Source organism: Elgaria multicarinata, chromosome 9 (genome assembly GCF_023053635.1).
Source record: "Elgaria multicarinata webbii isolate HBS135686 ecotype San Diego chromosome 9, rElgMul1.1.pri, whole genome shotgun sequence".
Taxonomy (NCBI): domain Eukaryota; kingdom Metazoa; phylum Chordata; class Lepidosauria; order Squamata; family Anguidae; genus Elgaria; species Elgaria multicarinata.
Window position 1 is genome coordinate 79,957,500 of NC_086179.1, and position 14,952 is coordinate 79,972,451.

Consider the following 14,952-nt stretch of genomic DNA (forward strand, 5'->3'; position numbering starts at 1 on the left):
CTGAATTCAGCGACCTCTTTTACTTATATTGCATGCTTCTGCTAAACATGTGTAGGGATAAAGTATTATGCAAAGTGTTGTACCTTGTGCCTGGATCACTGGAAATCCTAAGCTCCCTTCAGTTGCACATTCACATAATCTTCTGAATTTTCACCTGTCATTAACTGCTCACTTTCGAATCTGTCTGCCGCTGGAATGTCTAGAAATCTTTCCTTTAACTTAGCTTTGAATCTGTGTGTGTGTGTGTGTGTGTGTGTATGTCACACTATGTGTGTACGTAGTGCTCTACAGAGTAAAGGTCTCTGCCAGCTAAGGGCTTACAGATATGAGATGCTGAATTCTGTGGCTAGTACTCACATTTTTGCACTTGCATGGAATTGAAGTACGCACATTCCTGGTTAAAACTCTCTGTGTGTAAGTTTATGGGGGTGGGGGTGTGCACACAAATGCAGACACAAATAAATAATCTGTGTCTGAAAATGTTACATGTTTGTGTGATTGGCAGTATTTCTATACAACTGCATGTCAGAGAAAATAATCCTCTCAAAAATTTACAAAGAAGGCCAAAAAGTTATTAGATAAGAAACTTTCCCATTTCTTAACATTTGGGCATGTGAATGAGGAAGTGTTGCACATGCAAACTAGAAGATACTTTTAGTTAGGTGTTCACTTGCACAGGCAAATTTTATTCATTTTTCATGAACGCAATGAATGTTATTATGTTTTGTAGGTAAATATCTATTGTCCTTTTTGTTTTTAAAAGGTATATTAGACAATTATAATAATAATATTAATTATGGCTTAAAGTCAAGGGATTTTATGCCATATACTTCAGGGTCTGCCAAACTTATTAAATGCTGCCAAATTGTCTTAACACTGCTCTTCTGTCTGCAAAGCTCTTTCATCTGGTTAATTCTGAAGATCTTGATATTTTTCTACTTACACTCCTCATGTTAGAGCCTTGCAACTTCCAAACCAGTTAGCCTCGTTTGGAGAGGAAAGCACACGAGACTTCCAATATTTCAAGAATAGGTGTAATACGTAGACACCAAGAAAAAAACAGATCTACAAAACAAATAGATCCATTTTTTTCAGATCCATTTTCTTGATTCTTAGAGTTACTTAAATTTTTATTTTCAAAATTGGCCATTTATGGAAATAGTTTATTGGAATGTAAATACACAATGTTACCAAGTACGGCCATTTTAGGTTACTTTAAGGGTTAGCATTGACTGTGATACAACACCATAGAGGAAAGTTAAGATAACTGTATGTAGCATGGAATAGAATAGCATGGTGCAGAAAACACATCTTGAAGACTTTTTCTTTGGTGTTTCAGTGTTCCTGTTCCTGTAGTCAGTCTAGAGAAAATTCCTAACCTAGTGAAGGCAGATGGTGCCAATGTTAAAATGAACTCTACAACCACTACCACCATCACCACCTCCTCAGCCTCTTCATCCACCATACCTGCTCCAATTAAATCTGCTTTGACATCTAAATCAGTGCCACCATCACCAGAAAAGATTCTGAACGGCAAAGGAGGTATAGCTCCATCAATAGACAAGAAGCATCAAAATGGCACTAAAAACAGTAACAAGTCGTACAAGAGAGTTTCAGGTAAGTAGCATTGCAGCATGACTTAATGAGATCCCATCGTTCTTCATTAGCAATGTTTGTTGCTGAGCAGCAAGCAATGTATCATATGCCATAGCTCTTAAAATGCTGGTTGTCTCCCTCCCACCCACCCACCTGCTCATGTCCAGTCATAGTCAATAAAATGTGGGCTCAGCTGCCTCAGACTTCACATTGGTGTGTTGGCATCATTGCTTAATTTGGTAAAGAGGTAATACAAGAATTAAGGAACGAATTCTGTAAAACCAAAGGGGAATGACCCCCACTTAAAAACAACAACCAAAAAACGTATTAGCCGTATAAATGAATCCTTTGACTGCTCTCCCATTCAAACAGAACGGATTAGACCCGAAGGTTGCCACCTTTGAACAGAAGGAAGGGAACCCTAGGATCTAACCCAGTGTTCTGAAATTTGAATAAGTGATATAGGGTACTCATGAACGTAAAGCAATCAGTTTGCTGAATAGGGAAGTGCAACTTCTTCCTCGCTTGGATAAGGTAGGTGCCCATTATGTGTCTCATCAGTCAGCATTCCCTTCATGTGAACCCTCATGCCTTAAATTGTAACAAAGCTTTTTGTTTCGTTTTTTAAATAAGCTGCTCTAATGACATCACTTTGCCCACTGCATTTCAGCTGGCAATCATGCAGTCTAGAAATTACTACGCCTGGAATTATTAAAAGTGTGGGGAGAAAAACCTGAAAAGTGACCATTTTATGTGTACGAACAACCAGAAGATAGTATGCCTTCTAATAAAAGAAAGGAATTAGTGTCGCTTGTCCAACTGTACTTGGTCCATCATACTGTGAAAATATATAGAGAGACTTTCTTTTTAAGTATCATTTTTTCATTTTCAAAGTGCTTTAAATCTGGGCACTGAACAAATATTTAAAAGTAAAGATAATTCCTGCCTTTGGACATATTAGCTTTAATAGACAGGAAATATAATGAAAGGGTAGGAAAAGGCAAAAGTATGGAATATGGGGAAGGAGAATTAACCAGGGAGGCCTAGGAAAAGAGATGTTTTCAATAGGTTTTTAAAATGGAAATAATAGAATGTGTCAATCAAATATCTAAAGGGTAGGAGATGAGGAGAGTGTTTCATTGGCAAAGGCACCCAAAGAAAAAGTGTTGTGTAAGGGAGAGAACTAGATCTATGAGATTTAGCAAGCAAGAGAACAGAGCACGTGGGTTGGAAGGTGGAGAAAGAAAAAAAGATAACGGCCATTTGTACACCCACCTTTTTTCCAGGGATCGTCCCGGAATCATCCCTGTGCATGCAAATGACACACAGGGGATCCCGGGTGCAGGCAGGGACCATCGCTCCATTTTCCTGGGATAATCCTTAGGTGTAGAAAGGGCCATAGAGAGTCAAAGGGATTAAGACACTTGAAAGTCAGCATATTTGTTGTAAATATGGAAAGGAAAAGCAAGTCACTGAAACAGGTGGAGGGAGGATGTTAAGAGCAACTAAAGTGAACAGAGGAATGGAGAATGGAAGGGAGTGAATGAAAACCAGGAAACAGCATATTAAAATAATTTAAGTCTAGTGATCAGAACATGAGCAAGATCTACATAGAATCAAGAAAAAGAAATGATGAAACACTAAGAAAGCCATGCTAAACAAGCCAAACTTCTTTTCTTCTCTCACATGTTGGATAGTGACTAGAGCATTATTGCTTCCTTAGTGGAGAAAACTACAATTTTGGAGAGGCTGCTGCTGCCCATGTGCAGGTGTTCGTGCACTGACATTCTAGATCTTGTACCAAGGAAGATGAAGAGCTGTTTAAGCTGCCTCTGTATATTCAGTAGCTTTGCTCCTTGTTCATCAGAGCTTTGTGGATGTTCACATGTGACTTCAGAGCTATATCACGAAGCTGTCATGACATGTGTTGCAATGCATGTGTGGAATTGGGCAAGCCGAACAGATGCGAACGAAGCACTACCTATTTAAAACTAGACCATCTAGTTTCATTCCAGACAGTATAAAACAAAATAATTTGAACCTCATTTTTCTTGCAAAAGAAGTGAATCAAGTTTGCTACAATATGAATATGAATCTTAATTAATATCTTACTAATAGATATTAATCTATTGGTAGCATGGTTCGGACCTAAACAGGAAACATATTTTAAGTGGAATGGCTAAGTTTTCCAGGGACATTGATTCAGTATTGACTCCCTTTATACATTTGGAAATGTAATGCCACCTAATAAGAGATCAAACAAATGTAGAAATATGTATGTTTTATTAGCAGACAAATTCAAACTTGTTTATATACTATGTCATTTTCTTATTTGGGTTGCTTTGTTCAAGAGCAGTGACAAGTTATTGGCTTAAGACTAAGACATAGGTAGCTGTCATTTAGCACTGTGATTATTTTTAATGAAATGACATAAAAGCTTCCTTTTCGTAAAATCTATTGTCTCAGGAATTGATCTGAGTAATGCTGTGCAATAAGGTAATACTGAAAATTTGTATTTAAATATTACCAGTTATTTGGCACTTCTTATTAAGAGAGCTTTGGCTATTAGGCAGTATAGAAATGTAATAAATAAATATTAATACCAAAGAAACATTAAATAGTAATTGGTCTGAAGGAAAGTGTTTGAATGTACAAAATTATTCATATTGGCATGGTAATAGGAGACATTTTTAACGAGACTTCCTCCCCCACCTCCAGCTTTAGTACAATGGTAATTTTCTATCCTCCTTATACAATAATGATCAACTCTTGAGTGACAAGATATGAGGTACTAATGTACCTCATATGATGTACCTCATATAATGTACCTCATATAATGTACCTCATATGAGGTACTAATAGGAGTTATGGTCTACAATTTTGCAGAGCTATAACCTACCTTTAGCATTATGGTATCCACATCATTTTTTTTAATCATACATATGTATGATGGTAGTGTCGCCAGTGCAACCCACTTCACACTTAGATGCTGTTGTGAGCTTGCCTCCCTGCTAGCTAGAACAGGAATGTCTTACAGGCTCAAATTTTAATTGGCCTCTAGAAAGAGTTCCACAATTGTGGGGCAGTTACCTGAGGACATCTCTTTGTTTGTCCTTGGTTTCTCTTTACAACCTCCTCTGCCTGTGGATGGTTATAGTCAAGCAGCACGATTAATTGATTTGTGAAGGTTATGCTGAAACAAAAGAGAAAAAGTAGCAATCCTTCATTGAGAGAGATGGGTTGTATTCTCTATGGAATAAATTAATAGAATCCTCTTTCTCAGCATTGGCCGATCCTCAGTTGGAGTATGGTGTTCTGTGATAGGTGCCACAATGCAAGAATATTTGTCAACATAGAGGAAAACATTCAAAGGATTCTGTGATGAGGGTGAAAGAAGGTCCAGCGGGCAAGTCATATAAGGAAAGGATGAAGGAGCTTGGTACAAACATCCTAGAAAAGATTAAGGGAAGACCAATATTTTAAGGAAGGAAGGAAGGAAAGAAAGAAGGAAGGAAGGAATAGATATCCACCGTAGTAAATAAGGAAGCATCTTTCAGTGACCTGGTTCATATGTAATGTGAAACCATGTTCTGGCATTACATGAGCAACCCTTGGGTTTGCATATTGCCTCTATACCTCATGTACTCTAGTTCCTTCTCTTGAGTTCAGTTTTGGGCAAACCATAGTTTGCACTTGCATCTGAATTGGCAAGCTATGGTTTACACTTTTTTCTGATGTAAGTAATAAAACTGTCAGGAGAGGAGCAGTGCTTCAGCTGCCAAATAGAAGGAATTCAACAATGGAAAAAGTCTTTGTAATTAATGTATAACTATGTTTTGTCTAGAAGCGTTTGGAGCCATTCACAAGAACTGAGTTAATTCTAGATCTTCTTTAGTATGCTTATGCAATCTGTCAAAAGTTAGCAAGTAGAAATAAATATATATGGTCATCTGAATATATCAAACACCTGGTTCTGCTGTCCAGCAGAAAGAATTGCAACACATTTTATTGCTGGAATAAGCTTTTGATGCCATCAATTTTGCCATTCATGCTTTGATCAGAGATCCAGAATTCTGTAACCTTTTTTATAATGAGACAGTGTCCTGTCTACTATGTCTTTGGAATAGTGTATCTGGGGCGGAACATGCTTAAATTCTGAACTGTGTTTTACTTATAGATTTGCATGGCAGGAATTAGTCATTGTTTTGTATCAGTGACTTTTTCATATGTGATGAAGTCTTTGTGAACGCAGTTTGTGTGTAATTCTTACACTCTAAAGCTTTCACCTTGGGAAAGGGTTTCACCTGTAAAATTCACACTGACTGGCCCTGATCCTAGCTCATTCAATTAAGTATCAGCAAACGTAATGATTGGTTATTGGCATGATTCTATGAACATGAATTTCCCATAACATATCTGGTAGTGCCATTGGAACAGCAACTTTCCTTCACCTCTCCAAACCATAGGAGATGAAAGCAGGAAAAGAGAAAATGCACATGCCTTCTCACAGATATGCAAGTACTTCTGTACATCTAGGCCCATAAAAAGAAGCTTGCACTTAACTTCTTTTATCCAGGGCCTCTTATCCAGGACCTCAGAGGCTACAATTTGGTCACTTTTGTTATATAACTTTCATAGATATATCTCGCTCAAAAAGCCTTTCCCTACATTCCATATTGAGCTTAGTAAATGCTGCAAATAGATTCATTCTCTGTCACACACAAGAACAGTATTGAAATCAGATCTGTATCTACAAGGCTTTAGCTAGATTTAAGGTTTATCCTGGGATCGTCCCAGTTCGTCCCTGCCTGCTCCCGGGATATCCTGTGTGTCATTTACATGAACAGGGATGACCCCGGGATAAACCTTAGGTTAACAAAGAATAATTTAATTATAGTCTTTTAAAAACTTTTGTTAGTTCAAGAACTGGAATAGAACAGAGAAATTATAGTTATTAATAACCAAATAGGAATCTATGCAAATAGGAAACTTTTCTCTGGGAGCATGCAGTCCCTGTCTGCATACCATGTACCTGTATATCTGTTGTCTGCTAATGCCATGTCTCATTGTAGTTGTGCGAAGCATAGAGGGAAATTGGAACATTTTAAGGGAGAGGACAGTATTTTTAGATATTTATTCTGATCTGCAATCTTACAGTGTCTTCAATTTCATAAATGTAACTTTTAAAAAATATCCATATTTTATGTATTTTAAACAGAAAGAGAGTTTGACCCAAATAAACACTGTGGAGTATTGGATCCTGAGACAAAGAAACCCTGCACAAGATCACTCACCTGCAAGGTAGCCTTTCTTCCTAGTTGAAATATAATGGTGCTTCAGCTACTTGAAATTTTCAGTAGTGGATGTTGAAAGTCATAATCATTTTTAGGTCAAAAGTAGGATTTTGGCATTAAAAGACAAGAAATACCCATATGAGCTTTACCACATACTTGCACAAATGTCCATTCTGACTTCACCCAGTAATTTAGGGCTTCAGGAAGACTGATGCACCCTTAATCATAAATTTCCTAACGGAATAAGTTGTTCCAAAGTATTTTTAATATCATCATAAATCATCATCATCTACTTCAGTGTCCTTCAGTGCTTGATTCAAGAGCTGCACATGAAACTGATTTCTGAATCAAGGAGGCATTCTAGAAGCTTGTTCCATCCCCTGCAAACATGATTGCAACATTTCTAGAAATGGTGCACTTCCTAACTTGGAGTTTATTTCCAGAAGTGCGCGAGGGTGAGTGAGTGAGTGAATGAATGAATGAATGAATAAAACAAATAATCCTGCAGTAATCCCCATTTACGGATAGAGGGGCTGAAGCTGAGCGAGCGTGTGACTTACTTAAGACCACCCAGTGACTTTCTGCCTGTTGAGATTTGAATTGGACTTTGTTTCAGGGTTAAGCACAGCATAGGTGTTGGGTAGTTGAGATACTAACAAGGTCAACGATACTAATAAGGCATTCCTGTCAGGTATGAAGGCGTTGGAATAAAGAAGGACAGCAAGAAGATCCAAACAAAAACTCCTTTAAGTAGAGTGAACATTCCACTAGCTTTTTCTGAGAAAGCAGGGTTGTTTTATTGTAGGGGCTCCCAAATGTATAATGGCTCCAGGGCTCCCACCAACTTTAACTGATCTGGAATATGGCAGTGGATGAGAAATCCATCTTAGCACACAAGTCTCACTTTGCCATATTATTACTGTTATGAAACTGGATTTGATGTTGTCACTGTGTTTGGCAGACTCAGGCCTAATTTCAGCAGTATGAAAGAGGCTTTATAGGCAATGAATATATTATATATATGGGGAACTTGGTACTGTCCAGTGTGAAATATATCCAGTTGAGTAGCTTCCAGTCAGAGGGATGAGGTACACACCGATTGTCAGGTAGGAGGCTAAATCACACAAGTGAAATATGGTCCTTCTCTAAAGATCACTCCTTAACTTAGGCTTCCCTAGTCTGGTGCCCTCCAATGGCCATGCTGGCTGGGGATGATGGAAGTTGGTAGTGCAGCACATCTGAGGGCACCAGGTTGGGGAAGTCTGCCTCTGCTGATTACAAAGAAAGTGGTGGGCAGAAAAATAATCTTTGCCTTCCCTTTTAAGAGATATGGAAAAGCCAGACTACATTTGTGTGACTATAGCACCGAAGCTTCCTGGTTTTAGAGCAGGTGGTGTAAAGAAAATATAGATAATATTTCTGGTAATGATTGACCTCTCCCCCAAACACAGCCTACCCCTGTTTGAAGGCAGGCTCTGTTTTGTAAGGATAAGAGCAACCTTACTGTTTTGCTCATTTTTTAAAAAGAAAAGTCTTCCCTGACAGTTGCAAGTGAAAAGCTATTAAACATGTATGTAAAAGCAACAAAGAATGTTATTTCCAGTGCTGGTTTGCAATTAGTATACAGAGTAACTTCATGGAATTTATTCTACTTGTAATTAAGATGAAACCTTTCATTTTAAAATATTTCTTTTCGTTTGACATCTGGATATGTGTTATAATAACAAAATTGTCAACAGAGTGGTATTAAATATTTAAAATAAATAATTTGCTGAAACTTGTGAGCAAAGCAAATATCTGCCCTTACAGTAGTTGTTGTAGATTTGCCAATTCACTGAAATTGTAAATTAAAAGGCAGAAGGACTGTGCTCTGGATGGAATGTAATACGCGTAGGCTGTTTCCATGGAAAGTGTTCTTGTTAGCAAAATAACATTTCATTCAAATGCAGTTTCCATAGGTCAGGCAAACTAACCTGTATGGAATAATTATGTACTTTTGCCATAACTAGAAATATATTTCAGTGATTATTCTGTGTATCTTCTGGATTAATATTTTAGAAATTTCATAACTGATTTTATATGACCTCCCAAATGCTTTTTAACCACCCTATTTTTAGACTCATTCACTTAATCACCGGCGAGCAGTTCCAGGACGTAAAAAGCAGTTTGACATCCTTTTAGCTGAACACAAAGCTCGATCTCGGGAAAAAGAAGTGGCAAAAGACAAGGAGCATCTGCAATCTATAAGGGAAACACATCAGAGCCAACCTGTACCAGTACAAGATGCTTTGTCAGGAGCATCAGTGAACTCTGGGCAAGAACCTAAAGGGACATCACCTGCGAAATCTAGACCGTCCAATTCAGTATTTCCTAGGTGAGCATAAGAATCTCGTATTCCAGGAGTGGAATATGCCTTGAGTAATAGCTGGTTTTGGGTTGTTCCAGGCAAGGCTTTTATTGTACCATCACCCTGTCTCATTCCCGGAATTTTACAGGGGATCCATATGTTGTCATGTTCAATTTGTAACTCTCCTTTGTTTTCCCACTGCTGCTTCTGCCTTTTTTCTTACCAGAAAAAAATCCATCAAGGAGGAAAAGGAAGAATAGATGCTCAGTGCCTTTTGATTGGTAGCACTAGAGGCCCTCCATCTGGAAGCACTCACTGTCTTTGCATTGAACTTGACAGTGTTATCCCATATAAAGAACCTTCTTCATAATAGGGGCAAAAAAATGTATATCTCAAAGAAATGGTAATTGTGGGTGCAAAATACAGTTTTGTGATCAAGGAATGGACTCTTCAGCCACCAGAATCCCCACACAGACTGCATCAGGACTCCTATTCGTTTAACATAAACAGAGTCTTGTTTTCAAATTGCTTTCCACAATCAGAAAGCTGCACCCCTCTTAATGAAGAATGATGCAGAAATGGTCAAGTTTCATTCTGAAGTCCAAACTCCACAGTCCAGTGTCTGATAAGGTCCCTGTAGTCCTCTAGACATTCTGATAGAAATTCCATAATATCTATACTTCAAAAGTTTGATTAGGGAGCCACTGAATGTAGCCACATTTCAATATTATTTCAGCATTCGTAGCTTATTTTCTGATCCAAACCTTTATCTGCTGACAAACATCTAATGGTGATGCATTTAATGTTTGCATACTAATGATGTTCCAAATCATATAAAGATGAATATTTTTAAAGGGATTTGTTGCAAGAAACTATGCACACATAGCTCGATCTTGTTACATATTAATTCTGAGACTACTGTTACTGAGTTCACAGGCTGTTACTGATAAGTAAGTGTGCACAGGTTTGCGATGTAAGACTTCCCTCCTAAATAATCTTAGTAGGGAGTATGTTCCACTGAACTCACTAATATTTACTCCTGAGTAAGTATGTTTAGAATCACACTGTAAAGCTTTCTTGCTGGGAAGCTATTTGTGGAATCTCTTATGTTATAGTGATCGTATACTTTTTTAATCCTCATAGACCCTCCTCTACGAACAGCATCAATAGCACCAGTTCTTCAAACCACAGTGGGTATGCACAGGAATTGCCTCTGCCTTCCCTGGGAGGAGATTTGCCTAGTAGATTATCCAGTGATGAAGGGGAAGTGGATGGATCTGAAGAATCTGAGAAATTAGACTGCCATTATTCTGGACACCATCCGCGGCCTCTTGGGGTATGTCTCTTTATCTTCAGTAATCCTGTTTATTGCTGACATTTGTGACTGGTTGCATACCCTTATCAAAGAAAAATCTTGTAACTAAAAGCACAAGCATTATACAAAGACACACAACAATAAAAATATGAATCAAAGAAGGAAACATATGAACGTAATGTGTTTTGGGACATGTATGACAATTTCGGATTTATACTCTATACTCTTCTTTAGCAGAAATAAAATATTTAATAGCATCATTTTAGCACATATTAGAAGTGATATTATAATAGCTAGTTTGCAACGTTCTGTCTTTAATAGCATCAGATTTGAGACATAGGCCCTTTCTACACCTAAAGATTATCCCAGGAAAATGAAAGGATCGTCCCTGTCTGCTCCTGGGATCCCCTGTGTGTCATTTGCATGCACAGGGAAGATCCCTGGAAAAAAGGCAGGTGTAGAAATGGCCATAGGCCTGGTCTACACATGCAGCAGCACAAGGAGGTAGAGTGGGCTGTATCAGCTTTGAGTGCCACTTTTGAATGTTCCACCACATAAAATATTAAGGGGAAGAATTCTAGCCTATTACACTTTCTGTTGTACTTGTTTTTACCTTTAGGTTTTCTCTCCCACCCCCCATATAACAACATTTAAACATGTATTTCTTTTGTCCTCCCCTGTCTCTGCAGTCAGTAGATACATCCTATCACCTCAGAACTCTACAACTTCATTGCCACCTTATCCTTCTACATGTGTAGACCAGGACCTAAAAAAAAGAACCCAGGAGTGGGTTTATATAGATCAAGCGGTCTTGCGGATAGGAGTGGTTTTGGTTGCCAGTAGCTGCCATTACGTTTTATCAGACAAGGACCAAACTGTTTCTACTGAGAGCTCTGAAACTGGTCAGCTGTTTTGTAAATAATAATAAGGCTGTAGTATGTGCAAATGCACATGTAATATAATGTAATTTGTGACTATTTCCTCCCACGTTGTTGTTTAAATAGTTAGTGATTGCTTGCACGCTACTGGGTTGCGTATACATGCAAACGAGAAACCAGAATAATTTTTACATCATCACAAACAGGAAAGCAAGGTACAAAACAGAGAAAGCGATATAGATCAGGTCACCTCAAAAATGAATCCTAATTCTTGAGAAATCCAAACAGTTTACTACTTCAATTATTTTCAGTAGGCTCAAAATAGATAGCAGTTGAATCACTATTTTAGCACTTTTAAATTCCTATAATTTGTTTATTTACTGACAATATTTTTATCCCACACTTCACCTAAAAAAGTCTCTCAGTGCATTGATCAGCCGCATTCGTTTTAGATTGTATGAACAAATTAGCTTGATATTTACAAGATTGCTGTGTCTTGTTTTTTCCCTTAAGTTTTGTTCATTCGGAAGTCATTTGATGGGAAGAGGGTACTATGTATTCGATAGGAGATGGGATCGTTTTCGACTAGCGCTAAATTCCATGGTAGAAAAACACTTAAATTCACAGATGTGGAAGTAAGTAAACAGTTTGTGCTCTCTGACTCTCTCTTCTGTGTTTTTAACTTTTTAATGCTTATAATGCCAAGAAATGTTAATGTAATTGTGTTCTATGAAAAAAAAAGCCTTTGGAACCTTATTCTTACATATGATAATGGCAGCGAGACTATTATATGCACAAAAGTGGAAAGGCTCAACATTACCTAGAATGGATGAATGGCTGGTGAAGATGTTGGAGCTGGCGGAGATGGCAAAACTTACGTCAATAATTAGAGAAAAGTCAACATCTAGGTTTAGAATCGAGTGGAAACCTCTTATAGTCCTTTTGCAGGAACTAGAAAATATGTTTTGTTTATCTATGGATTCAATGAATAAGAAGGAAACTTTAAGATAATAGAAAGACGGGAACTTTCTTTTCTTTTTTTGTAATTATAGAATAAGAGAAAATATTGTTACATATTTTTGCTGTGGAGAAAATAGGAAGTCCATTTTAATTTTGTATGTTTTTGTGTGTGTGTTTGTTCTTGTGGCATTTGCTTGTTTGTTTGTGTTTTGAAACATTTAAACTTCAAAAAAACGAAAAGGGAAGAAAAAGCCTGTTGTAGATATTGTAAATGATGTGAAGATGTGGGATAGGCTGGGGGTATACATGTGATCCAGCATCCTGCTCCCTAAACTCAGGTTTCAGTGATAAATGTGAGGCGGCCCAGAATTATTTTGGTTTGTTTCATTGCTCAGGCTTGGTAAGAAAGCTCTTTCTTCCTGCATTTCTTTTGCCAAGAGTTACATGTCTGAGCCTCAGTGTGTGTTTCTTTTCTTTTCACGTTTTAGGAAAATCCCTCCTGCGGTCGATAGCCCTATGCCCTCCCCAGCAGCACATATCACCACCCCCTTTCCAGCATCGGTTCTGCAGCCTTTCAGCAATCCCAGTGCCGTGTACATCCCTTCAGCGCCAATCAGTTCAAGAATCCCTTCTTCCTACCTAATGACTTCGCCCATGTTATCAAATGCATCTTTTGTCACTACGTCGGATACAAATTCCATTATGTCCCACACCACAGCTTTCCCTCATGTGGCTGCCAGCCTGAGTATCATAGATTCAACATTTAAGACACCGTCAGCCATGTCGCCAGTGCCAGCAGTCGTCCCTTCCCCATCCCACAAGCCGCCCAAAACGAAAACCAGCAAATCCTCAAAAGTCAGAGATCTGTCATGCCGCAGCGATGAGTCTTCTAGTAACAAAAAGAAAAAGCCGCCGTCTTCTTCGTCGTTATCTTTGCAGACTTCCTCTTCATTTTCAGGGTCTCACAAAAAGAATTGTGTCTTGAACCCCAGTTCAACACTGAACTCTTATCAGGCTACATCTTCCTATAACAGTATATCTGTGCACAATGCAAACAATGGAACAACCCCACACAGTGCCAAATCGGAGCCCTCAGGACGGACTTCATTATCAAGTAGCTCAACGGACTCAGTGAAACATATGAGCATTGTAGTAAGCAGTATTGACTCCTCTAGCTTGTCTGTGCCCTCTCTTGTCCACCATTCAGGGGACCATTCCTTAGCAGCACACAATGCAGTGTCTTCTCTACCCCTTTGTTTTGACAAATCAGAAGGGAAAAAACGTAAAAACTCTAGTTCTAGTAGCAAAGCCTGTAAAATCACTAAAATGCCTGGTATGAATAGTGTTCACAAAAAGAGCACTGCCAACCTTATTTCTACGGTGCCAGATACTCCAAACAGCTCCATCTCTCGGCAGGTAAGGGGTTCTTTTGTTTGCTTTTATGAATCGGTCAGGTCTTGCTATCTGTGAGGTTTGCTGGGGCAAAGCAGATATGCTAGGGTGGAAGCATTGTAGAAGTGCACTTTCCACATCCTGTTTGGTTATAATGATCTGCTCCAACAAATCTTGGCTTGTTGGTGCATTCATGAGCAAAGAGCTTGCACAAACCCTCCTGCTCTTCTCCTCCTCCCGTGCCCTTGGCTGCAAAGGAGACTTCCTGTTTTTTTAAACCACAGTTTCACACAATGTCTGGTCTGATCTTATTTATAATATCAATGTTATAGACTCAACTGTGGGTCATGGACATTTCATAGGATTGATTGCTTCGTGCATGCTACGTTGTTGAAAACAGAGTAACCTTTTCCGGGAAGCTTCTAAATGAGAACAAACTTCTTGTCAATATATATATTCTTATCAATATATAGCAATAAGAAGTTAAATGAAATCGATATTCTAGTTAGTAGGAGATATTGGTAGCCAGTGTGGTGTAGTGGCTAAAGTGTTGGACTGGGAGTTGGGAAATCCGGGTTCTAGTCCCCACTCGGCCATAGAATCCCACTGGGTGACTTTGGGCCAGTCATACACTCTCAGCCCAACCTACCTCACAGGGTTGTTGTTGTGAGGATAACATATAGAGGAGGAGGCTTATGTACAGCGCCTTGGGTTCCTTGCAGGAAAAAAGGCAGGATATAAATGCAATAATTCAATAAATTAATGTTGGGAGTAAGTTATAAGGTGTATTATAATATATTTCTGAATGGTTTTGACATCCTGCTTCTCTGAATACTGTTTGTATCTTGTAGATTGGAAAAAACAGCAGTGTAGCTTTGTCTCAATCCAGTCCTTCAAGTACATCAAATCCAGTGCACAACAAACAAGTGAGTTTTTAAAAGTATTAAGTGGTCATGTAAGATTTTTTTGACAATTGCTGGTTTGATGTAGATATGCAAAGCTAGGCTAGATCTACACCAAGCAGGATATAACACTATGAAAGTGGTTTGAAAACAGTATACGTAATTTGTCAATGGGCCCCAACAGTTGTCAGTGCACTTCAATGTCATTATAAAGCAGTAGTGTAGATCCTGCCCTAGTCTTACTACTTACATTTATTGTATTAAAGAA

General features: G+C 38.4%; 1 protein-coding gene across 5 annotated transcripts in view; it reads left to right on the forward strand.

The window, feature by feature from the left end:
* Positions 1-14,952, forward strand: part of ATXN7L1 (ataxin 7 like 1) — a 75,842-nt gene that overhangs the window by 55,267 nt on the left and 5,623 nt on the right. For all 5 annotated transcript variants that reach the window (XM_063134165.1, XM_063134160.1, XM_063134162.1 and 2 more), the window contains 7 exons: positions 1,340-1,617; positions 6,815-6,897; positions 9,008-9,264; positions 10,381-10,573; positions 11,944-12,065; positions 12,879-13,806; positions 14,634-14,708. In XM_063134165.1, coding sequence (XP_062990235.1) covers positions 1,340-1,617; positions 6,815-6,897; positions 9,008-9,264; positions 10,381-10,573; positions 11,944-12,065; positions 12,879-13,806; positions 14,634-14,708 — 1,936 coding nt within the window. The remainder of the gene's footprint in view (positions 1-1,339; positions 1,618-6,814; positions 6,898-9,007; positions 9,265-10,380; positions 10,574-11,943; positions 12,066-12,878; positions 13,807-14,633; positions 14,709-14,952) is intronic.